Consider the following 25,227-nt stretch of genomic DNA (forward strand, 5'->3'; position numbering starts at 1 on the left):
CCAGCTATTTTACTATATACTTCCCGTAATCATTGATCCAAATTCGTTTTCTAGCGAGTCATGGTTCTGGAACAAACAAGAACTTTCACAGGTAATTTTTACATGGTTTTGATTCATTTTTAATCAATTAATAAGACACCTAACCTAATTAAAACATACATGGAGCCAATTAACAAATTTAAGATCTAGGGTTTAAGGTGAACATGATGAACTTAAGCTATACTATTTATTTATTCTATTCTAAATCTTTAACAGATTCACACGCTAGATCAGTTGGTTGCTTCTCTTGTTTGTCAACATAAAGACCCGGGTTCGAACCCGGGTTAGGCCGTTTCAAGCTTTTATTTATATTTGTATTGTTTTTAACCATTTTCTAATTATAATCTTAATTGGTAAAAATCTTAATATATCAAATAAAATCTTTTTAATTAAAATGAATTAATAATAAATTAACTTTGTCAGTTTCAAAAACCACCCGTTTCATATTCGTTATGCTTAGACCCGTTAATATAATATTATATTGTTATTATTATTGCATTTCGTTAATATTAATAAAACACTAACGTAATCGTTTAAAGATAAAATCTCGTCAAAATTCATACTTCGTTAATATAACTAAATCCCCTAATTATTAAAGTTGTCTTAATAATAAATTATTAACTAAATAATATTTAAATAATATATTTCGTTACGCCATTAAAATTAATTTACAATTCCGTTACTATTAAGCTTTTAATTCGTTAAATGTTAACTTTGGTTCAACAACATAAGTATTTTTTTGAAAGATGACCCGTAAATACCGTAACTTTCGTACTAGTATTTAGTTAGAATGTTACCAAATCGTTAAGTTTCGTCAAAATCTAAAACTAATATTATATTATAAGATGTCATCAAATGTTAATAAATATATTAAGATAATGCAATATCCCGTTGACCAATCATAAATAACTTTTTCAATTCCGTTAGTTATTCTTTAAATATTTGTATTTATTTATAGTTCAAGGAGTTCAAACGTTTCGGATTCTTTAAACGCATTTTCGATTGCTTCGGTTTCATTATCGTGCTATCGGCTTTTATTGCAAGTTTGTCTTCGCATTCTAGGTGAGTTTCTTACACCCCCTTTTTAACGCTTTTATTTTTGGGGTAGCATATGTATCCTGTTTACTCAATGATTTATCAAGTCATATACAAACTACAATTCATTACATGGACTTGTGTGTTTACTTGATTACTTGCTCAGAATTACTTGCTCAGTGGTTGCCTCAATAAGTATGATCATATGCCCACTTTGCACTTAGGTCCATTTGTATCAAGTGGAAAAGGGACCTCATATCCGAGTACGTTGGTAGCCCCAACTGGAAAGGACCTTCGTTTGTTCTTTACACTCAGGTCCATTGCATCGAGTGTAAAGAACCCTTATGTGCTCATTTCACAAGTTTCATGGAATTGTATGATTTTTACGTATATATATATCAAACTGTGGGATTCTCACCAGCTATGTTCATAGCTGACTTTATTTTATACATATGTTACAGGTGTAAAGATACGAGGATGAAAGTTAGAAGACACGTAGCATGCCTATAGGATATTCAAAGAACAACTTAACATTTATTTATTTATTGTTTCAACTTGTATTATTTGATAAACTGGTGTTACGTGATGATTTAAATGAAATAATATTATTATGGTCACCTAATAGTGTCACGTGTGTTTGAGCAATCTGTACGTCACACTCAGACGATTCCGCTTTAGCCGGGGTGTTACAATAGGCCTATGGTTTTATAGCCTTAAATCTTGTATTGATGGGATGCCTCGGGTTCGGAGATCACGGGTCTTTTTACGGTCGTTCATCTGGGTATCTTCGGATATTTAAATAAATAAAAGCTTTTAAGCATAAACCCGCACTTTACTGCAATCATTACACTCACTAGCATCAATTACAGTGAAGTAAAATCTTGATGATCCAGTGATCATCCCGCTGTTAGTCGTACGTGGTCCTCTTACTTGCGTCCCATACCATTAAGAACAGGATCAACTAGAGACACGACGTATGTAAACTGACAGATGGAAACTTGTAAAATTATGTGTGGTAATGGGTCTGAGGTGTTACTTGATAACGGGGGTATGTCATGTAGTGGGGAACACTAGCTAGTTAGTTGAATAATTGAACCTTAATCATATCTGATGGCTGCTTGGTATACTTTGATGTTTAAATTTAGGTGGATAAACAATATCCTTGATCATCTTAGCTGTTCATGATAAATGTGCAACAATGTTTTTAATTTCCTTTTATGAGGTTTAAGTCAAGTTGGGGTGGTTTGATCCGGTAAAATCTAAAATAAAGCGGGTCTTGACTGTGGGTTCCACTAGATTATATACATAATAATAATAATAATAATAATAACAGTTGGATCTTAATTGTCCCGGTAAATACAAAGGCATAGGTTTAAGTGGACAACAATATTGGTGATGACAGTTTTTGCGTTGTTCTAAAATTTTAAGATAACCTATATGTTTTTAAGACTGTATTTCTCCGATTCTGATCCCATTGCAACTAGACTTTTTTAGGGACGAAAAAAGATAAGTGTGGGGATATTTGATATGATATAAAGTAGACATATATTATTTATATATTCTTAACACTTTTAAATGGCTTTGGTCACTTTTTATTGGATAAAGCATTTAATGGGCTCACATTTACATCTTTAAGTTTTGAAAGTTAATGAGTAAAAGAAAGACGTTTAATTAAGTAAACCATGTTTACTCGATTGAAATTAAGTTTTTATATACATATTTATATTTATTTGATGTTGATTTTAAATATTAACTTCTTTCACGTTGATTTGTTGATATGTAGAAAATTAAAGGAACTTGATTTCAAACATGAAGACATAATATTAAAGAACCAAATAAAGTGTTAGTGGAATTATATGAGGCCCATGTTAATTGTTATTATGTTGGATGAATAAATTCAATTAAGGCCCACGTGAAGGAATCTGGAGGGTTTAGTTTCGGGAATCGAATGTCGGCTACAAGGAATAATATAAGAGGTCATCACTAAGAATAATAGAACATACAAGGTAGGAGGGAACAGCAGGACACAGACGAAAGAAGGAGACAGATTTTTGGAGCTAGCAACTGTGAACGCAAGGAGAGAAAAGAGAAAAGAAAAGGCCGTTGGTTCGAGCAGATAGACCTACTCATCCAAACATCCTTATTATTTGGTTTGAATTTATTGTTTTTGTTATGAATTTATTATTTTAACCTATTTATTATCTTTTGTTCTTGAGTATGATTGTTGGCTAAACCCTTAGACAGCCTAGGCTTATGATGAACCTACTTTGGTGTGTTGATTTAACATGGGATTATTTATTGTTATGGTTTTTATGGTTTAGTAAAAGATTTATTTATATTAAATTGATGCATATGGATACTTAGGATTGTTTGATGAGTTTCATTCCATAGCTTTCCTTGATTATTGTTTGTCATATGATAGGGTGCTATTAGATCAATTACTTTGTGTTCTTGATTATTTTATGGTTGATTTCATGATAAGATCATAGGAATAATATTGTCAAATAAACCTAAGTGTGCTGCTAACCTAAAATCTGTAAAGTGCTAAGTTATTAATAGATCTTTATTATTTAATCTTGCTAGATTTAGTTCTTCGTAAGGAGTCCGTCTAGAGTTGATTATATATTATTGTCTATCAAATCAATTAAATATAATAAATTGCCTTTGATTTTCGCGCTGTAAGGTAGGATTTCATATAAAGGAACTAAATTATAATTAATTAGGTGACCGTAAGGGAACTTGATTTTCAATACTGGTGTGTGTTAAAACTTGTTAGAAATCCATAGGTGTCTCTTAAGAAAGGTCAGGGGTCCTGTTCGGGTTTTCTTAAGTGTCTATTTTACGATCCCAGTACATTACTAAATATTTTCCCGGGTTAATTCATTACTGAAATTTAGGGGATTCTAGCCTAGGTAGTTTCCTTATTATCGTCTTATTTAAATCAAACTTTTGCTTTTGTTGAAATTACTTGTTTTCGTAATTTTTTTAAAATTATAGTATTAAACTAGTATTTTAAATAAAAACCTCCCAAACAAATATAAATTAATAAGTCGTATTTGTAGTCGAGTCTAATTAGCTAATAAATATAATTTAGAGAGTCTCGTGGGTTCGATAACCGGACTTACTTAGCTTTACTAGAGTCGATCGGTTCACTTGCCGATTAGTATGTAACACCCCGGCTAAAGCAGAAACGCCTGAGTGTGACGTACAGATTGCTCAAACACACGTGACACTATTAGGTTAACATAATAACATTATTTCATTTAAATCTTCATGTAACACAAGTTTATCAAATAATACAAGCTGTAACAAAGAATAAGTTGTTCTTTGAATATCCTATAGGCATGTTATGTGTCTTCTAACTTTCATCCTCGTATCTTTACACGTGTAACATATGTATAAAATAAAGTTAGCTATGAACATAGCTAGTGAGATTCCCATAGTTTGATATAATACGTAAAAATCATACAATTCAAGTACAAGTGATAAACGAGCAAGTAAAGTCCTTTCCAGTAGGTATCAATCAACGTACTCGGGTAATCGCGCAAGTAAGGTCCTTTCCAATTGGTAACAACCAACGTACTCGAATAATGAGGCCCTTTTCCACTCGAACAAATGGACCTAAGTGCAAAGGGGGGCGTATGATCATACTTATTGAGGCTACCACGTGCAAGTAAATTCGAGCAAGTAATCAAGTAACACACAGGTCCATATAGTGAATTGTAGTTTGTAAGCGAAATCGTAATACTTTGAATTTATAATAAGATACATATGCTACCCCAAAATATGAAAACGTTAAAAAGGGGTTGTGAGAAACTCGCATTGAAATCGAAGATAACTTGAAATATAAATCGAAGGCACAATAACGAAAGCGAAGCAACCGAACATCTAGAACTATAAATAAAATAAAGTACGAAAATGTAAAGGCTAGCTAATGGAATAATAAGAGTTAAATAATTTGGTTAACGGAATATTGCATTATTTTAATGTTCTTTTATTATGACAAAGCATTTTATAATATAATATTATTTTTAAGTCTTAACGGGAATTTAACATTTTTATTATTTTAACTAATATTTATTTAACAATTTTAACATTATTATAAGAAATATAGTATTTGCGAATTACGAATTTTAATTATAGTTTAGCTTGGAAAAAGACTATGGTAACGGATTATAAGGGTTACGAAAACGATTATAAAGTTAACGAAAATGGAGTACAATATAATATTGTTTAAGGGTTATTTCAACTAATAATTTATTATAGATACAGGAATTAATTTCGAAGTACAAACTTTGACGGGTTTTATCTTGAAAATGATTTATTATAGCAAAAATAATATGTTAACGAAAAGATGAATAATATAATAATCGAAATTTTACGAACTTTACGAAAATGAGAAAGATTGGTAACTTAATTTATTTGTCTTAAAAAAAGACTTTGTTTGATTTATTATAAATTATTAGATATTTATATTAGTTTTAAAGATAAAAGACAATGTTTTTTTAAAAAAAATTTGCAAAAAAAAGTACACTGACCTGGGTCCGAACCCGGGTCTTCACGACCAAATCAAGGTGTTTAACCAACTGAACTAACTACCTGTTTTGTTAAACAATAAGAACATAGATATTTATAATATTACTAAAGTTCATCTTCTACACAAAAGAACCTTAGATTTTTAATCCATTATTCTGTTCATTGTTCGTTTAGATTGATTTAGGGATTTTGTTTATAGGCTTGTGACGAATCAAATACATATAAACATTACCTGAAATTGCCTCTGATTGACGAAGAACCATCTCTCGCCGGAAAACGGGTTTAGACGGATCAATTGGTTATTACAGAGGGTGCTTTAGATGTAATGGATGTTTGAGGCGAGTTTAGACGAAGATTTAGAAGCTATTTATACTACTAATTAGTGCGTTAAACGATTAAATGATTGTAATTGTGTTTTAAACTAATTCGGCCAGTAACTACGGAACTTACGAGATTAATACGTGCTGATTATGGCCGTTATACTCGTTGAGATTGTTGATTATTGGTTTTACGTCATAGCCTATGGCCGTTACAATATTTAATTGGCTTAAAATGCTCGTTGAATGTGGTTTTGATTATCGCCGGAAATTTAGGCCGGCAGCCGGAAATTGATCTGAAATACGGGGTGACGGTGGGCTGGAGGGTTGGGAAAAAATATATAATTCAAATTTACAATTAGGCCCTCTAAGTTTCAAGATTTATTTAATTCAGAATATTATATAATTACAAGTTAGTCATTTAACTTTGGAAAGTATTTGAAAATAAAAAGTTATAATTCTTATATACTTTTTATATATTACTCGATAAGTTTGCGAATTACTTAAAACGCAAATTCCCGGAGTTTCGTTTATTGATCGAAAACAATAGAAAATGAATGAACGATGATCGTAAATCATTGGGAATATAATATTAATAATGAACGAGTAATAAAACTATATCGAAATGACCAAACGGGTCGGTTTAACGAATTCGATATACGTAAGGCAATTGCGAATAAATATATGCAACGAAAATTTAATAATAACGTTATAATATATGTATGTGTGTGTGTATGTATATATATATACTAGGTTAGAACCTGTGTAAAACACGGGTTAGGTGAAAAAAATAAGAAATATAAGACAAACAAATGTATTATTAATAAAAAAAAATAACAAAGTTTATAATTGCAAACACAAACAACAAAAGGAATAATAATAATAATAATAATAATAACAACAACAATAACAACTACCAATGCAAATGTGTTTCCCGTAAAGCCTTGCTGGAAAAAGCAAAAAGAAAACAAAGTCTAATTTTGTTTATAAACAAATAAAAGATCTCTAATGTCAAACCAACCAAAGTACCAATCATGAAACATAATAAAGAAAAACACAAATGTAAATGTATTTACCGGTAAAACATGACCGGAAAAATCAAAACCAAAGAAACACAAATATTGTTTTAAAAGTTATGACAACCTATCTATTTTTCCTTTTTTGGAATTAATAGATTGTTATCTCCTGAAATGTCACATGAAACCTGTTTTTCCTTGGATTTATTAGTTGAATTTGCCACAGCATCATCATCAATGTCATAGATATCTCCAAGTTTCCTCTTTAAATCAGATGGTGGAGAACTTTGACGGTTTGTGTCTCCATTTGAAATTGGAGTTATGCTATTCTCACCAGTAATTGATATAAGTTCCTGTGAAATTTAAATGTATAATAAAGATGTTATGGTTGTTGGATTACATAGATATTAAAAATAGTGTTAAAATGTTTCAAAATTTACGTTGTTATTAACAGTGTCTTCGGATCGACAATCTCCACCGGTAAGCGGGTTTTGTTCTGAAATCTCAACCTTTCAAGAAATAAACAAAAAAAAAGATAAAAGTATAATTCAAATAAAATAAAATATAAATATAAATTTAAGATAAATAGAAATACCATGTCGGTGTTAGACTTTTTTTCTAAACAATTCACTATGAATGAATCTTCAGAAAGCTTGGCAATATTAAAATTCATTGAGTTTTTCAGAATATAGTATTCCTTTATATCAATTTTAAATGCATATTTTCTTTGAAGCATTATGTTAAAGACCGTTGGTATGTTAAAACTCTGCAAAAGAAAAATTAAAAAAATAGATGTTCATAATAATAATTGATATTCGATTATTAATTAAGAAAATGTTGATAAACTTACACCCTTGGTTTCCTCCACTAAGCTTTCTGCAGTGACATTTAATATCTTGAAAGCCTCCTTGTCCCATATGTTAATGAAACAGTACCGGTTGTATCTCGAACTCGAATATGAATTCTAAACCTGTATAACTTAAGTTATATAGTTAAATAAAACAAAACAAAACAAAATTATTATAAATTAGAAAACAGAAATTATATGTTAATTACCTGGAAACTGGTAATAAGCTCTTGTCTTTACATCCTTCAGTCAAACACTTGTAAAGATTGTCATCATTAGACTCATCTGATTTCAGCTTTAATGATTTCAAACACCTCCACATGCAAAATAATGCCACTCCTGAATGGGTGGAATGTACACAATGGTTGCAAGGATAATGACTGATTTTATCTGTTTCAATAATTAGTATTAAAATCTAATTAAGCTATATTAAAAATTAGATATATATATATGTGTGTGTGTGTGTGTTAAAAAATGGAAATAATAATAACCTTATCAATTTCTATCTCTGCTATTAAGTTAAATGGTGTTCGCTCTAGGAAATCCTCATTCACCATGCAGACGGATGATGATGAAATTGACCTTTGACTTGAGGAGGAAAGCGCACCTCCATTTTCAATGTTGCTTTTAAATATAATGATATTAAAAACAGAATTAAGATCAAATAAACAGTATTGCAAGACAAACATGCAATATATAAAAAAAAAAGTATAAAGTTAAACCTCTGTTTAAAAACATTAATGGCAGGAATGTCTTCGTCGATAAATAGCTTAGACACATAGTAGTTGTTAGAGGCCGATGGTTCACCTAAATAACTAACAATATAAATATTGAATTAAAATTAAAATAAATTTGTCATAAAATATAATAATATAGATACTTACGACCATATAAAGAAAACTTGCCAAACTGCAATACGATAACAACGTTATAAGCATCAGGGTGTTTGGTGATAAATGTGTCCATTTGTTTTGCATAATCACCAAAAAAGGTTACATTAATTTCCCGGTTACTGTAGAAGATTAAATAAAATAACATTAATATAATAATATATATTTAACTTTAATCGTTTAATAATATATGTTTCTATATTAATGATATTTAAAGATGAAAAATAAAAAAAAATTGTAATACGGATACTCACTGATCATCTTAAGTCATTTTCACATCATTCAGACCTTTTTTTCCAAAAGAAGAAATGGGTTCCCAGCTAGTAACGCAACCGATAACATCTACATAAAAATAAGTAAATAAGTAAAACCATTCTTATGGAAATAAATATAAATTTTACTTAAGTTTAATAAATGAAATAGTTACTAACCAACTGTATCAAATTCTTTAAATTTGTTTGCATTGATATCTTCAAAGCTCTCAAAAGAGAATGCAAATGGCTTACCAATAAAATCATCAACTGAAAACATCTGGGTACTTAAATTAAAACTTATTTTATTTTTGTGGCCGAGTATCCTTTGGTAAGGCTTGAGGTATGCAAGGAATGTATTTGTAATCAATAAAGTTGAGTTAAGTTTAACTTTGGTCTCGAACTTCAAGAAGATTTTTGTAAGCATGCTAGCCCTCATTTTATTACCATACAACAATTAGAAAATTTATTATATTGTGACTTTAAATAAAAAGGATCATAAGTTAGTAAAAAAAATTAACAACAACAACAATAATAAGACGTCGAAAGTACCTTTTCATCCACCAACACCATTTCCATTGTCCAGAGGTTATGTGGGGGCTTAGGGTCTCTATTTTCCTAAAGCCTAATAATTTTGACCTTAATAATTGAAAATTCTTTTGAATTGTTAAGTTCATTATGATAAGTTATTTCCTTGTTACCAAGCAAGCTGAAAATAACATAGATTTATAATATTCAAATCATGATGAAGCACTATAAACCAAAATTATCAAATTAATTATAATTACATATAAATATGATTTAGGAAGAGTTTAAAGCATGTTACTATAATATTTGAATAATAAAATATGTGTAGAAATATACGTATACTTATACATACATACATACACATACACATACACATATACATATGCATAGACACAATATATATATATATATATATATATATATATATATATATATATATATATATATATATATATATATATATATATATATCGTGTTAACATTTTGTTCGAATCAGTAAAACAAATATAGCATCTTAAAATGTTCCAAATAGTTCATGAAAGTGATTGTATATATAAACGGATATCTATAGTTAACAGAAAAATTTGCTTCATTATATATACCGTAAAACTTTTTGAAAAGGTAAATCTGGAATGAAAGAAACGATTAAAAATATAATTGATTAAAAAATGACATGTTATTTTCATTTTCAGATGAACTATTAATGGACTTTGAAGAAGAACTATTAATGGACTTTGAAGAAGACATAACGTGTTGTGGTGAAACTTCTTTCTTTCATAGCATTTAAGGATTAATTTGAATGTAAAATATGAAACAATAAAATTCGTGAATTAGTTATTAATAGGTTTGAGGGTTGAAAATTTTTGAAGTTAAAAAAAATAAATAAATTGTAATTGTAGATAATTTGAAATTTTAAAATTCAAATTTTGAAATTAGATAGATCAATTGTGATTAAAATTAGTTTTTGAAACGAAGGATTATTAAATAAAGAAAAATTTAAATAATAAATAATACGATTACCAAAAAAGTAGGCCTTAAATTTTGGTATGATGAAAACAAATCTTTAAATGATTAGTATGCTTGTATAGTGTTATTTTTTAAAAATAAAAAAACAAAAAAAACAATAATAATATATGATGTCACATATTGATATCGGGATTATTTTAGCTTGTAATGATAGGTAGATTATTACTAATTTTTTGTATACTATATTTATATAAAAGCATCTTTTATTCCAACTTTCGAATTGATATAATAATCAATGGTTTTCTCCCACCATAATTCATTTTAAATGTATGTCTCATGAAAACATGCTTCTTTAGCGTCTCTAATACTTAGTGCATGCATGCTTCTTGTACCATAACGTCCCTGTTGGTCAACCAAGTCAAGTGAGCTAAAAAGTTGTTGATTTGCAACTACATGTTAACCTTTGATGGAATGAATAATTTACAAAAGTGGAGTATCTACTTGGACAAATATCGAAATTAGATTGTATTCCAAACTAACATAACACAGTGGCTTATAACAAAACTTAAACAAAATACATTAACTCAAAAGTTAATTGTTAATATAAATAATAAGATAGATAATGGGATTACAAATCTAACGTTTCAAGAATTACAAAGGCACCAAAAAAAATTACAAATCTCTAAATATTTCTTTATAAACGACGTTTGTTGTCTTATTGGTGACTTTACCATCCTTATCCAATATTAAAAGTTTAAGACCTTCTCTACTTCTGACTCTGGATAAAGTTACATATAACTGACCATGCGAGAATACCCGCTCTTTTAAAAACGACCCTACTTTTGATAGAGATTGTCCTTGACTTTTGTTTACCGTCATTGCAAAACATACAAAAACCGGATATTGTCTTCGTTGAAATTTGAAAGGAATGTTTTTGTCGGTAGGTGTCAATGGAATTCTAGGAATAAATACCATATCACCGATGTTAGTTCCTGATATAATTTGTGCCTTAATAACACGTTCTCCTAGAGATGTAATTTGTAGTCTTGTTCCATTACATAAGCCGTCTTTTTGATTAATATTTCTTAATAGCATGACGGGGACACCAACTTTCAACACCAACTTATGCTTTGGCAAACCCGATATTGTTGGTACATGTGTGTCAGTAGTTCATAGTCTAGCATTTGTAATCGAGTCTGTAATGTAATTATGTTTATGATTATGTTTATGTTTTTGTATGTGCGAAGTTGTCAACAAGTTCGCTTAGGCGAACTTGTTGAACAAGCGAAGTTATAGACAACTTCGCCTGAGGCGAAGTTGTCGTGCTTATTTAAACTGTTCACCGTAACAGTTTAGAGTTGGACTTAGGGTTAGCCGTTTTGAGCTAGTTTCAGGGTGAGATCATTTCACGTGTTTTAGAGTCTGTAATAGTGACCTCGAGTCACGTGTTCGGTTATCAATATAACGTGTTCGTTCATTGCTCGTGTGTTTGATTTATACATATTCTACGCTCGTATCTAACTACGCAGGGATTCCGCACCTGCGCAGATAGCGACATCCCGTGTACGATCCGTCCAGGAACCTACAATTGGTATCAGAGCCATCGGCTCGATTGTGAGGTTCGGGATTTCACGCGGGTGTAGAATACGTCTCGTTTGACCTATTCGCGGGACGTGTTTTTATTGGGATTGTGTTTTACTCGTGTTTGACAGTCATTTGCAAGCCATAACATTGATCGGAAACTGCTAGATTGACGAAATCAGATCTGAACAGTTTCCTTGTTCATCGGGCGAAGTTACCGTTCTTCAGGCGAAGTTGCCGTCACTGGAAGTAGGGTTTCGGCGAAGATATAAGGATTAAGCGAAGTTAACCACAACTTCGCCTACCTCCTAAGTTCGCCTAAGCGAAGTTATCCTCAACTTCGCTTACCTCCCAAGTTCGCTTACCTCCTAAGTTCGCTCATCCTAAGCGAAGTTATTCTTAACTTCGCCCAGTCAAGCGAATTTAAGGCCCAGCGAAGTTACACTTTCCAGCGAAGTTAACTTTCAAGCGAAGTTATTCTTAACTTCGCCTACTGTACTGTTTGGAAGATTTTTTTTAATTTTCGGGTTTTCGGGTTTTCGCAAAGATGTCGTCAATTAACATCTCCGATTTAGTCAAGATGGAAGTAGAAGCGGGGTCAGCCACTAAGGCCCCGAGGTTGATGAAAGGAACTGACTTCGTGGCATGGAAGGACAGATTCATCCAATACATTAAATATCAGGATGCAAAAATGTGGGTGTGCATCCAGGATGGATATATCCCTCCAACTATGCAATACGAAGGTCGTGATGTGGTTAAGAAGTATAGCAAAATGGAGGACGAAGAAAAGAAAATGTATGAGGCCGAGAGCAAGGCCCATGCTGCTATAACAATGGCACTTCCTCAAGAGGTTCTCCATACGTTCCGAAAGTACACTTCTGCGAGAGAGCTTTGGGATGCTCTTGAAAATAGATTCGAGGGGAACGTGGGTATCCGTGCATCAAAGATCAAACTTTTAAAGACCCAGTTCTCCGTTTTCAAATATTTGAAGAACGAATCACTGGATGATATTATCACCAGATACTATCATCTAATGACAGAGCTTAACAATTATTCGATTGCTTACCGAGAAGAAGAGATCGTTGAAAAGCTTCTCGATGCTCTCCCACCGAAGTGGGAAATGTACACCGTTCTTATGAGGGAAGACAGAGACTTTCCTAATTATGATTTGGAAACGGCAGTAAACAAGCTCAGAACTTATGAGCTTAATATGGTTCGAAAAGAAACACCAACAGATCAGATACAAGACCCTGGTATGTATGGTGCAAAAGTTAACTCAGGCTCAAGTTCGAGGCCTGAATCAGCTGCTTATTACTGAAAAGGGGAGTCAGGTTCTGACTCTTCTCATGAAGGAAACGTTTCTGTAAACTTGAACGGTGATGTCTGTTTTGTTGCTGGAGGATCAAGTACTTCAAAGCCTCAAGCATCCACAAGTGGTTTCTCTGCAAATGCCTCAAGCAATAATTATTTCAAGATGCCTATGAGTGTAAAATCTGCTGAAGAGCAGTTTGCAGTCTATGCATCATTTATTGCTTCCTACGAAAACTACATCCAGGGGAAGATTGTGGACCCTGCTGTTCTGGATGAGGATTATGACCAGATCGATGCTGATGATCTGGAGGAGATGGATTTGCAATGGCAAATAGCAATGATTGTGAGGCGAGTAAAACGGTTTATGAAGAAAACTGGGAGAAAGTTTGTTGGTGGTAGGCCTGGATTCGATAAATCTAAGGTAAGGTGCTATAATTGTCAGCAATACGGGCACTTTGCCAAAGAATGCAGAAATGAAAGAGTTGAACGTGGACAAGGTCGGCCTACACAACACTCTGGAGTTAATAGAGAGATTAATGCCATGTTGACCAGAGAGGCAGGTGAATACAACTGGAACCTGCATTCAAATGAATCTGGTGAGCAGGCGAACATGGCTGAGGCTGAGGTTGAAGAATGTGAGAAGGTTGATGGAAATGAGAAAGCTACTGAAGAAGAAACCGCTTTCATGGCAGATGACAAGGATAATCGCTCCGAGGTAAGTACTAAGAATATTTGTACTAGTTGTGAGAATTTGTCTGAGCAACTTACAACGATAACTGATCAGTACGTCCGTTTAGATGCTGATTTTAAAACAATTAAAGAAGATCACCATTTTACGAAAGCAAGAGAAAACAGTTATAAAATCAAAATAAAAGCATGTGAAAAAGACATTCAAAGCTTAAAAACAAAACTTGCTGAGAAAATCGAAATAATTGATCTTAGTTATGTAGTTTTAGAGGAAAAGACTAAATTGATTGCTGATCGGGAAAAACAGATTGCTGACCACCAGGTGAAAGTGGTGGAACTGAATCGCAAACTTGAGCAGTTCAGGAATTCCTCGGCAATTCTTGATCACCTCGTTAGTGATCAAGGTACCTCTGCGAAGAGGGGAGGAATTGGTTTTCACGAGGTTCCACCACCTTTTAACCACAACTATACTTATAATCCGAGTGTTCAGAAATCTGTTGATTTCGAAGTTCCAAAGACAACTCCAATCAAGATTACAAGTGTAGAACCAAGTGTTAGCTGTGGCGAAACGAGTTCGCCTGTTTCTAGTATTTCTGTTTCGAGTCCAGTCTCATCGGATTCGGATAAGTTGTCCGAATCAGGTAAGACGAAAGAGAAGGTAGTAATACCCACTAGTGGAGATAAAAATAAAACCTCTAAAAAGAGTACTCCACTTAACCCGTACGTCCCACCTTATGTGAGACGAACGGCTGGTAACACTGCCTCTACATCCAAAACAACATTCGACAAGAAAATAGAGAGTAGGTGTTGCTTTAGATGTAACAAATTAGGACATCTAGTTGCAGATTGCCCTCTGAAGCCGAGATTCAGAGGCGTGAAGCCAAATAAAACTGAGCATAAGCATCATTTTGATACTGCAAAAAATGAAAACTTTTCAAAATGCCAAAATGTAACTACTTCAAGTTTTCATAAAAACAAACCTCAGCTTTTCAACCAAACCACAAGATATAACACTTTCAATTCACATAGGTTTGGAAGGCATTACACTCCATCTGCAAGGAGATTTCCTAACAGGACTTACAGGAATTATCCTGATGCTAACTTGAGAAAGCCAGGGTACGGGACGTATCGATCCAAGACCAATTGGTCTTGGGTCCCAAGATTCTAATTCTTTGTTTTATTATGCAGGAACAGTTGAACAGGGTTGCCAACAATCTTTGGATTGTAGATAGCGGCTGTTCCCGGCACATGACGGGCAACAAACACTTGTTGCACGACTTAAAACCTGTTCAGGGAGCGAGAGTTAGTTTTGCTGGTGAAAGCGGAGGAAGGATTACTGGTAGAGGAACAGTGTCAAATGGAAGGATGACACTTGAGAATGTGAATTTTGTGGAGGAATTAAAGCACAATCTGCTGAGTGTGTCGCAGATTTGTGATAAAGATTACACTGTCCATTTCACGAAGAACGAAGCGATCGTATTAAAGCCTGGTTTTCAGATACCAGACGAATGGATAGTTATGAAAGCTCCACGTGAAACGAATACATATGTGATGGATATGAGGTCTACTGAAATTGCCACCGGAGAATCTTGTTTAATGACAAAAGCAAGCGAATCAGAATCAGAATTATGGCACAGGAGAATGGGACACATTCATCTTCGGAAGATGAACTTCATTGTCAAGAATGGGCTTGTGATGGGCGTTCCCTTAAAAAGTTTTAACTTTGAAGACAAATGCATAGCATGCAAGAAGGGAAAACAACACAAGAAATCTCATCTCACCAAGAAGATCAATTCAATTGCCGGTACTCTAGAACTACTTCATATGGATCTCTTCGGTCCCGTGAATGTAAAAAGTCTAGGAGGTACTTCTTCAAGTGCAAGAGAGATGATAAGGGGATTATCATAAGAAATAAGGCGAGGCTGGTTGTTAAAGGTTTTAATCAGCAAGAGGGTATTGATTACAATGAGGTGTTCGCTCCTGTCGCCCGGTTGGAGGCGATTAGATTGTTTTTGGCATTTGCTTCTTTTGAAAAGATGAAGGTATTTCAGTTGGACGTGAAGAGCGCGTTCCTAAATGGGAAAGTTGATGAGGTTGTGTATGTTGAGCAACCTCCGGGTTTTCCTGACCCAGACTTTCCTGATCACGTATACAAGTTGAGCAAGGCGCTGTATGGATTACATCAGGCACCTCGTGCCTGGTATTCAACGTTATCAGACTACTTGCTGGAAAATGGTTTTGAAAGAGGTTTGATCGACAGTACGTTGTTTGTGAAGAGAGAAGGAAGCGACTTTCTACTAGTTCAAGTCTACGTGGATGACATCATATTTGCTGCATCAAGAGTATCCATGTGTCAGGATTTTGAGGCTGTCATGAAGAAGAGGTTCGAGATGAGTGCTATGGGTGAACTAACCTTCTTTCTAGGATTGCAGGTTGATCAGAAGAAGGACGGGATGTTCATTCATCAGACGAAGTACGTTCATGATGTGCTCAAGAGATTCAAGATGGAGGACAGTTCTCCATATGACACTCCAATCTGCGTCAATCACAAATTGGGCGCTGAATCAGATGGTGACATAGATGTGGACCCAACTCTGTATCGGGCGATAATAGGTTCATTAATGTATTTAACTGCTTCTAGGCCTGATATAATGTTTGCTGTTTGTCTTTGTGCTCGTTTTCAGGCAAACCCAAAGGAATCTCACATGAAAGGTGTGAAGAGGATTTTGCGGTATCTCAAAGGCAAGCCGAAGCTAGGGTTGTGGTACCCAAAGGGAGGAGACGTTGAACTGGTGGCATATACAGATTCTGATTATGGAGGATGCAATCAGAGTCGGAAGTCGACAACAGGAGGCTGTCAGTTTCTTGGAGGAAGATTAGTTTCCTGGCAGTGCAAGAAACAGACATCGGTTGCAATTTCAACATGCGAAGCTGAATATATGGCAGCATCCAACTGCTGCTCTCAGGTTTTGTGGATTCAGCAACAATTACGCGACTATGGTCTGAATTTCTTACTCACTCCTATTTTAATTGATAACACTGCCGCCATCTCAGTAATTAACAATCCCGTGAAGCATAGTAAAACTAAGCATATTGACATTCGTCATCACTTCATACGGGATTGTGCTGAGAAGAAACTGATCAAGATCGAAAAAGTTGATACACTGGAAAATTTTGCTGATTTGTTTACAAAAGCATTTGATAAATCCAGATTTCAAAACCTAATTGAGCTGAACGGGATGATCAATCCCGAGTAACCATGTCTTTGTTTTTTTTTTAAAAAAAAAAAAAAAAAAAAAATCATTATTGCTTAAAATTAGTCGGTTACCTCAGTTTGATGGACATATCCTCGGATATGTTTTGGTCATCGTCTCTACTTAGAGAATGAGGATCGCCATTAACCAGAAGACTGAAAGTGACCGGGGCAGTTATGATGTGTGTTCTTTTAGTCGCTGAAAATTAGTCGGTCATTCTTAGTGAGAAGGACACATACTTGTATGTGGTCGGTCCAGTTGATCCATTGGATCTTCAGGATTGCCGTTTACCTGAATACTTTGACGTGATCGGGGCGATTGAAATCAAAATATTTTAAAGGGAAATGAAATTACTTTTCAAGTCTAATACTTCGTAAGAAGTTCTTTGCTATGTTTAACAGAAAATTGATCCAACCTTGGAAAATGATATATATACTGATTGTGTGTGCTTAACTAGTGAAGTTTTTAAGCTTAAAAGGCATTAGAACAGTCATTGTATGTCAAGGTAATTTTTTTTTTAATGGTGTGTAAAAGTCTATGTGATACAAATTAATTGTACTTGATTTTACGTGGAAACTACTTAAGAGTTTTCCATGTGTCCGTATATATCTTTCCGCATGATTGGCAGAAAAGCGTTTTTCCCAGTCATACACGAGCCCATAAGTGTTCTGATTCCCGTGAAGAAGGCGTTCCAAGACACTGCAGTGATCCAGATTCGGGACTTGCAGATGCTTATTACTCTGGAGTCAATAAGTTTGTTAATAAAAAAAAAGGGGGAAGAAAAAGAAAAAGAAAAAGAAAAAAAATATTAAAATTCGTACTTATGAGATACTGTTACATTCAAGATTTCAAGATTTCAAGACTTCTCTATCATTGAGTAAAAGTGATGAACGGGAAACAGATCAAGAATACTTACAAGTTAATCAGACACTATGGGTCGAAGTCAACTCGGGGTGACTTGGGGAAAACTAAATACGCCTCGTGGATAGATAGGAGACATCGAATTCTCTGAGTTATTTTCCATTTAAAATTTTAAGTCTTAATCTAACTCGTATCACAGAAACTATGAAAACCGCTTTAAGTTTTTACCTGCTTACAAGCTGTCACTATATGTCATAATACAGCTAAACACGGATCCAAGTGACAGTCACGTAGTTAGTATGATTCCTGTTAGGATCTTTTCTAAAACGTAGTGGTCCCTGACTAGACTGAAATTTGATCCCTTATTTCGTTAAATTTTTATAAGTTTTTCTATTTTTGTAGTTATATTATTTTATAGCTGGTTACTGGGTCATGATCATATTTGTTTAAACTCTTTTTAGAAGATTCTAATGTTAATTGAAAATTGTTCAAACTTAAAGTTGTTGAATCAGGCGAACTTGTGCCTAACTTCGCCTAGGCGAAGTTAAGCGTAACTTCGCCTGATCAACTCTGGCCCTATAAAAGAAGTCAAACAGTGTAAAAAGTTCATTATTTACAACCTACGGCGAACTTATAATCAGAGCGTATTTTCCGGCGAACTTGATTTTCTTTCCGATTTCGATCTTTGATTCCAGTTTCTATTATTCATTGAGGGTATGTGTTGTCGATATCCTTCATAAACATACTCGTTCTTTATAGTTTTTACCCGGTTCGAGACCTCGGGTCATCGGACCTTCAAAACCTAGTTTTTCGACCTTGTAATACGTGTTCATGGACGAGCTTTTCGTCTTAAAACCATTATTGTAACACCCCGACCAATGGCGGATTATACATCGGGGCGCCACATATTGTTTCATTACTCGTGACACTATTGGGTGTCAATATTTAATAAATACATTCATTCGCGCACGCGCAAGGTATACACAAGATAACATAAATCACATAAATCAATATATTATAACTCAAAATATTCGAACAACAATAACTTGTCTTGATACATTTTAATCTAGGTCCAAAAGTAAAAACGTCCTACGTGTCCGCAAGCTCCAAATGTAGCTACAGCAAACCTGAACATGTGTTAAAATAAACGTCAAACACTTGCGTGTTGGTGAGAAATCAAGTTTAATACAATACATAGATAACAATAAATCTGCGCGCAACACGTGTATGTCTGGTGTTTAACAAGGGTGCAATCAGATTGTGATCAAGCCTAAATAGATCATAGCTCATAGTTCATAGTTCAATCCGTGCTCCCAATTGAGCACAAAAACAAGAAAACATCTGTGCAAGTGTAAACAAAGAAAACCGTAAACGATAGGTCTCCCGTGTTCATCTAATGGATCCATGAAAACTTCGGAATAGGCCAAACAAAGCGGTTAATGATACACACATACAAATAAACAGCCAAGTAAACGTCCTCAACACATGGGATACTGCGCGACTAAAGTTCATAAACAAGTTTAAGACTCTAAGTTTGTATGAACACATGAACATCCCAAAACATTAAAAATAAAAAGGGATTGGGTACGAGATTACTCACTTGATAAATGGTGCGGTGTAAGATAAAGCAAGAACCAACTTTAACAAGCACAAGTTAACCTATGAATAAGATTATTGTTTTAATGATTTGATTTAAGTCTTGATTATAAGTTAGCATAATTAATAAGTAAATTAAACAAATTATTATATTACCGGAAAAGCAGGGCAGAACAGGATAGAAGACGAAGGCAAAGAGAGAGGAGACGGCAGAGGAAGAACAACGGCAAGGAGAAGAGAGAACAGGAGAGATTAAGTGCTTTGTGTGTGTAGTGTTAGGAAATTAACATTATTATTTATAGAGAACCCCTAGGGAACACAATCCCTAGAAAAGGGGAAAAGATCTCAAAAAGCAAAAGATATCAAAAGCAAAAAGGTTCCAAAAGCAAAAGATATCAAAAGATATGGCAGCTGCAGGGGACAAGGGAAAAGCTGGCAGGGAACAGTAAAAAGCATGGGCGGTTCAGATAAAGGTACTGGTCAAGCATGGAAAACCAGATCTCAAAAGATAATGTAAGTCACTTTTTCTGCCAACCAATGGGGTTGGTGCGCATGCTGCGCCGAAAGTAACTTTTCAGACATAAGACAGGTTAGGTTAACAGCTCAGAAGATAAGACATCACAAAAGCAAACGGCTAGTTTAAACAGGAGAAAAGACTCAAGGGTTAAACGCGAGAAGGCATCGAGCGCGAAGGCAAAAAGCGCGCGAGCGCGAAGGCAGACAGAACCAACCTTAACGCGTCGCGGGAAGAATTATATTTCTAAGCGCGCCGCGGGAAGAACTTCAATTCTAAGCGCGTCGCGAGAAGAACTATATTCCTTAGCGCGTCGCGGGAAGAACAGTATCCATAGCGCGCCGCGGGAAGAACTAAAATCCTTAGCGCGCTGCGGGGACAGTTCGTCTCGCGTATCGCAGTAACAGGTGGTCTTCACGCAGGCTTCCTTGTAAAGAGTCTGGCGCGTGGAGCTGCGCAGACAACCTTAGGCGGGAAGGAACAAAGGACAGAGGTTCAAGGCTTAAGGGCGGGACGGCGACAAGAGGGAAAAGAAGGCGGAAATAAAGAAGAGGGACGGGACGGCGGGAAGGAAAAGAGAGAAAGAGGCGGGAAGGAAAATGTATATTATTATTATTAAAAGTAAAATATAAGTATAAATAAATAAATAAATCATAAAAGAAAGAGATCGGATCAGAGAAACGGGTACCTGGGTCGGGTCGGATCGGGGCAGATGTCACAGTCTCCCCTACTTTAAGAAATTTCGTCCCGAAATTTATCTCGAAGTAGGTTGCGCAGAGAACAGGTGCGGGTACTTGATCTTCATTTGATCTTCCCTTTCCCATGTAAACTCGGCTCCGCGCTTGGACTCCCATCGAACTTTAACAATAGGGATACGACTGCGCTTGGTTTGCTTTACCTCGCGATCCAAAATCTCAACAGGCTTCTCAACGAAATGCATGGATTCATCAACTTGAACTTCATCAAGTGGTATGTGAAGGTTCTCGTCAGCTAAACATTTCTTGAGATTGGATACATGGAACGTTGGATGCACATTACTGAGCGCGGGCGGCAGGTCAAGTCTGTAGGCAACTTTTCCCACACGCGCGAGAATCTTAAATGGTCCAACATATCGAGGAGCAAGCTTACCTTTCTTCCCAAAGCGGACAACACCCCTCCAGGGCGACACTTTGAGGAGAACAAGATCACCAACTTGAAATTCGAGAGGCTTTCGCCTGCGATCTGCGTAACTCTTCTGTCGGCTTCTAGCAGTCAGCAGATGATCACGGATCTTGGCGATTTTATCGGTTGTCTCTTGAACAAGTTCGGGTCCTGTGATTTGAGTTTCACCCGCTTCGCTCCATTAAATCGGGGAGCGGCACTTACGACCGTAAAGTGCTTCAAATGGGGCCATACCAATACTGGAATGATAGCTGTTATTATAAGAGAACTCGATCAAAGGCAGGTGCGAATCCCAATTACCTCCAAAATCAAGAACACAAGATCGGAGCATATCCTCAAGAGTTTGAATAGTTCGCTCAGACTGTCCGTCAGTCTGAGGATGATATGCCGTACTCATGTCCAAGCGAGTTCCTAACGCAGATTGGAGAGATTTCCAAAAGCGGGATATAAAACGGCCATCGCGATCGGATATGATGCTCAAAGGAGTGCCATGGCGGCAGACAATTTCCTTGACATAAAGCTGCGCGAGTTGCTCAACACGGTAGTTTTCACGAATGGGTAGAAAGTGAGCAGACTTAGTCAAACGATCCACTATTACCCAAATGCTATCATGTTTGCTTGCTGTCAAAGGTAACTTGGTAATAAAGTCCATCGCTACACATTCCCATTTCCATGTAGGAATTTCTGGTTGTTCGAGCAAACCAGATGGGCGTTGGTGTTCAGCTTTTACCTTAGAACAAGTCAGGCATTTAGCTACGAACACAGCAATATCCTTCTTCATACCGGGCCACCAATAAGTAATGCGCAAATCCTTGTACATTTTATCAGCGCCAGGATGAATAGAATACCGAGATTTATGCGCTTCACTCAGGATATCAGCGCGAAGATTCTCATCAAAGGGAATCCAGATGCGATTGAGATAGCAGAGAATTCCACTCAGATTAGGGACAAAGTGAGCTTCCGCGCCACACGCTAACTCGGCGCGAAGGTTACCATTACTGATGGATGCGCGCTGCGCGTCGCGAATGCGTGATTCAAGATTGCTCTGAATCGGCGCAAAGTGAAGCTGCGTGCGCGGCAAGATACAGTTAAGCTGGCAGGGTTTGCGACTGAGCGCATCGGCTACCACATTAGCCTTACCAGGATGATACCGGATCTCACAATCGTAATCACTGATGAGTTCGTTCCATCGGCGTTGTCTCATGTTAAGTTCCTTCTGATCAAAGATATGCTGAAGGCTTTTATGGTCAGTGTAGAGGATACACTTAGTACCATAGAGGTAGTGTCTCCAGATCTTCAAGGCAAATACAACTGCACCAAGTTCGAGATCGTGAGTTGTATAATTCTTTTCATGAATCTTGAGTTGCCTTGATGCGTAAGCGATAACCTTGCCTCGTTGCATAAGAACACAACCGAGACCTTGGTTGGATGCATCGCAATACACGACAAAATCATCATTACCCTCAGGTAGCGCAAGAACAGGAGCTTCACACAACAGACGCTTGAGCGTCAGAAAGGCTTCTTCTTGCTTCGAGCCCCAAATATACGGTTTACCTTTGTGCGTTAGAGCTGTTAAAGGCAAAGCGATCTTTGAGAAGTTCGAAATGAATCGCCGGTAGTAACCAGCTAAGCCCAGAAAGGAACGGATTTCGGTAGGAGAAGATGGCGTCAACCAGTTCTTGATTGCTTCAATCTTGGATGGGTCGACATGAATACCCATCTTGTTTACAACATGACCAAGAAACTGTACTTCATCAGACCAAAATTCACACTTGGAAAGCTTAGCATAGAGTTGCTCAGCTCTAAGCTTCTGCAACACCAACCGAAGATGTTGCTCATGCTCGGCCTTGGTCTTAGAATACACCAGAACATCATCGATAAACACGATCACAAAACGGTCCAAGAAAGGTCTACACACCCGATTCATTAGATCCATGAAAACGGCGGGTGCGTTGGTTAAACCGAAGGACATGACCAAGAATTCAAAATGGCCATAACGAGTTCGAAAAGCAGTCTTCGGAACATCTTCATCGCGGATGCGCAACTGGTGATAGCCAGAGCGGAGATCAATCTTGGAGAAACAGGAGGCACCTTGGAGTTGATCAAAGAGGTCGTCAATACGCGGTAAGGGATACCGGTTCTTAATGGTGAGTTTGTTCAACTCGCGGTAATCGATACACATGCGAAACGATCCATCTTTCTTTTTAACGAACAACACCGGAGCACCCCAAGGCGAAGAGCTAGGGCGGATGAATCCTTTAGCAGTCAACTCTTGAAGTTGGCTGGCCAATTCTTGCATCTCAGCGGGTGCAAGACGATAAGGAGATTTAGCTACAGGGGAAGCACCAGGGACAAGATCAACACGAAACTCGACTTCACGAGCGGGAGGGATACCAGGAAGATCATCAGGAAAAACTTCAGGGAAATCACGCACAACAGGGATATCGCGAAGCTTCTTTTCTTCAGCAGGTTTGACCACATGGGCTAAGAATGCAATACACCTTTTCCGCATGAGCCTTCGGGCTTCGGCGCAAGACATAAGTTTAAGACCACAGGAGGGTTTTTCGCCGTAGATGTGAAGATCACCATTTTCTCGAGGTATGCGAATCAACTTCTTGGCGCAAATAACTTCGACGCGATTCTTCGAGAGCCAGTCCATACCAATGATAACATCAAAACTTCCAAGAGGCATGGGGATGAGGTCGATCAGAAAATCGTTTTCGTTAAGGTTAAGCGTACAATCCTTAATCACAGAGTTAATTAAAATAGTTTCACCATTAGCCAATTCAACTGAAAGATCTTCTTTTAAGTTATCGCGCGGTCGCGCAAGCTTCTACTCAAAGGCGCGAGAGATAAAACTTCGATCGGCGCCAGTATCAAAAAGTACAGAAGCATAAAATCCGTTAAGCAAAAATGTACCATTAACTACGTCATTATTCGCTTGCGCTTGGTGCGCGGTTATGTTAAAAGCTCGGCCACGCGTCACTTGGTTCGAAATCTGGTTCACCGGATTCGCTTGCGTAATCTGAACTTGTAGTCTCGGGCACGCGTTCCGGAAATGACTGGGATCACCGCAGTTAAAGCACGATCTGGGTCGTGGGTTTTGGTAGGTTGGTTGTGGGTTCTGCGGGTAGACTGGTGGTATTGGCGCAATTGGATTGGCGGGAGGGACTCTACAGTATTCGGCTGAGTGACCAATGCGGCCACATCGGTTACATTGTCGACACGGAGTCTGAGTTGGGTGGTGAAGTCTACAGGTTGGGCAAAAGGGTTGGTTTCCTGTGTAAGGTTTCTTAGTTGGCGGGGTAGGGAGTGCGGGATTGGTTAAGGCATAGTTATGGACTATAGGAGGCGTTGGGTAGGCTGACAGTGGGGTAGGCGCGTAAACTGGAGGTTGGTAGGCGGGTTGCTGGACAATGGGCGGGTTGGTAAGCGCATAGGCTTTGCGCCTGCGCTTGAGGTTGTTACGGTTTGAGGGTTCTGGCTTGGTTTCTGTTGGTTCAGGGGCAGATTTGGTAGATTTGGTCTTCTTAGTTCCCCGCAGGAACAGGGTTCCTGCTCTGACATGGTTGTCGCTGAGCACAGCGGCCAACTCGATGGCGTCAGAGAGGGTTGCTGGGTTTCTGGCCCATACAGAATCTTGAATTTCCATGGGGAGACCCCCAAGGAATTTCTCTATGGCTCGGCGGGAAGGGGTAACAAGGTGAGGGACAAGCAGGCTTAGTTCATGGAAGCGCGTCGCGTACTCGCGCGCTTCACCGCTGTATTGCTTAAGATTCCAAAATTCCTCCTCCAGGCGCTTAACTTCGTTGGGAGGGCAGAATTCTCGCGTCAAGA

General features: G+C 36.5%; 1 protein-coding gene across 1 annotated transcript in view; it reads right to left on the reverse strand.

Moving 5' to 3' along the window:
- Positions 1-7,074: 7,074 nt before the first annotated feature.
- LOC143546016 (uncharacterized) overlaps positions 7,075-25,227 on the reverse strand; it is a 30,550-nt gene continuing 12,397 nt past the window's right edge. Inside the window, exons 5-13 of the mRNA XM_077037772.1 lie at positions 8,969-9,022; positions 8,692-8,699; positions 8,513-8,605; positions 8,282-8,414; positions 8,103-8,180; positions 7,794-7,907; positions 7,539-7,709; positions 7,384-7,452; positions 7,075-7,296 (exon numbers count right to left, since the gene is read on the reverse strand). Coding sequence (XP_076893887.1) covers positions 7,075-7,296; positions 7,384-7,452; positions 7,539-7,709; positions 7,794-7,907; positions 8,103-8,180; positions 8,282-8,414; positions 8,513-8,605; positions 8,692-8,699; positions 8,969-9,022 — 942 coding nt within the window. The remainder of the gene's footprint in view (positions 7,297-7,383; positions 7,453-7,538; positions 7,710-7,793; positions 7,908-8,102; positions 8,181-8,281; positions 8,415-8,512; positions 8,606-8,691; positions 8,700-8,968; positions 9,023-25,227) is intronic.

The sequence above is a fragment of the Bidens hawaiensis genome, unplaced genomic scaffold (genome assembly GCF_021521415.1).
Source record: "Bidens hawaiensis isolate Kalapana, Puna unplaced genomic scaffold, B.hawaiensis_p1.1 tig00014142_1, whole genome shotgun sequence".
In the NCBI taxonomy this organism is placed as follows: Eukaryota; Viridiplantae; Streptophyta; class Magnoliopsida; order Asterales; family Asteraceae; genus Bidens; species Bidens hawaiensis.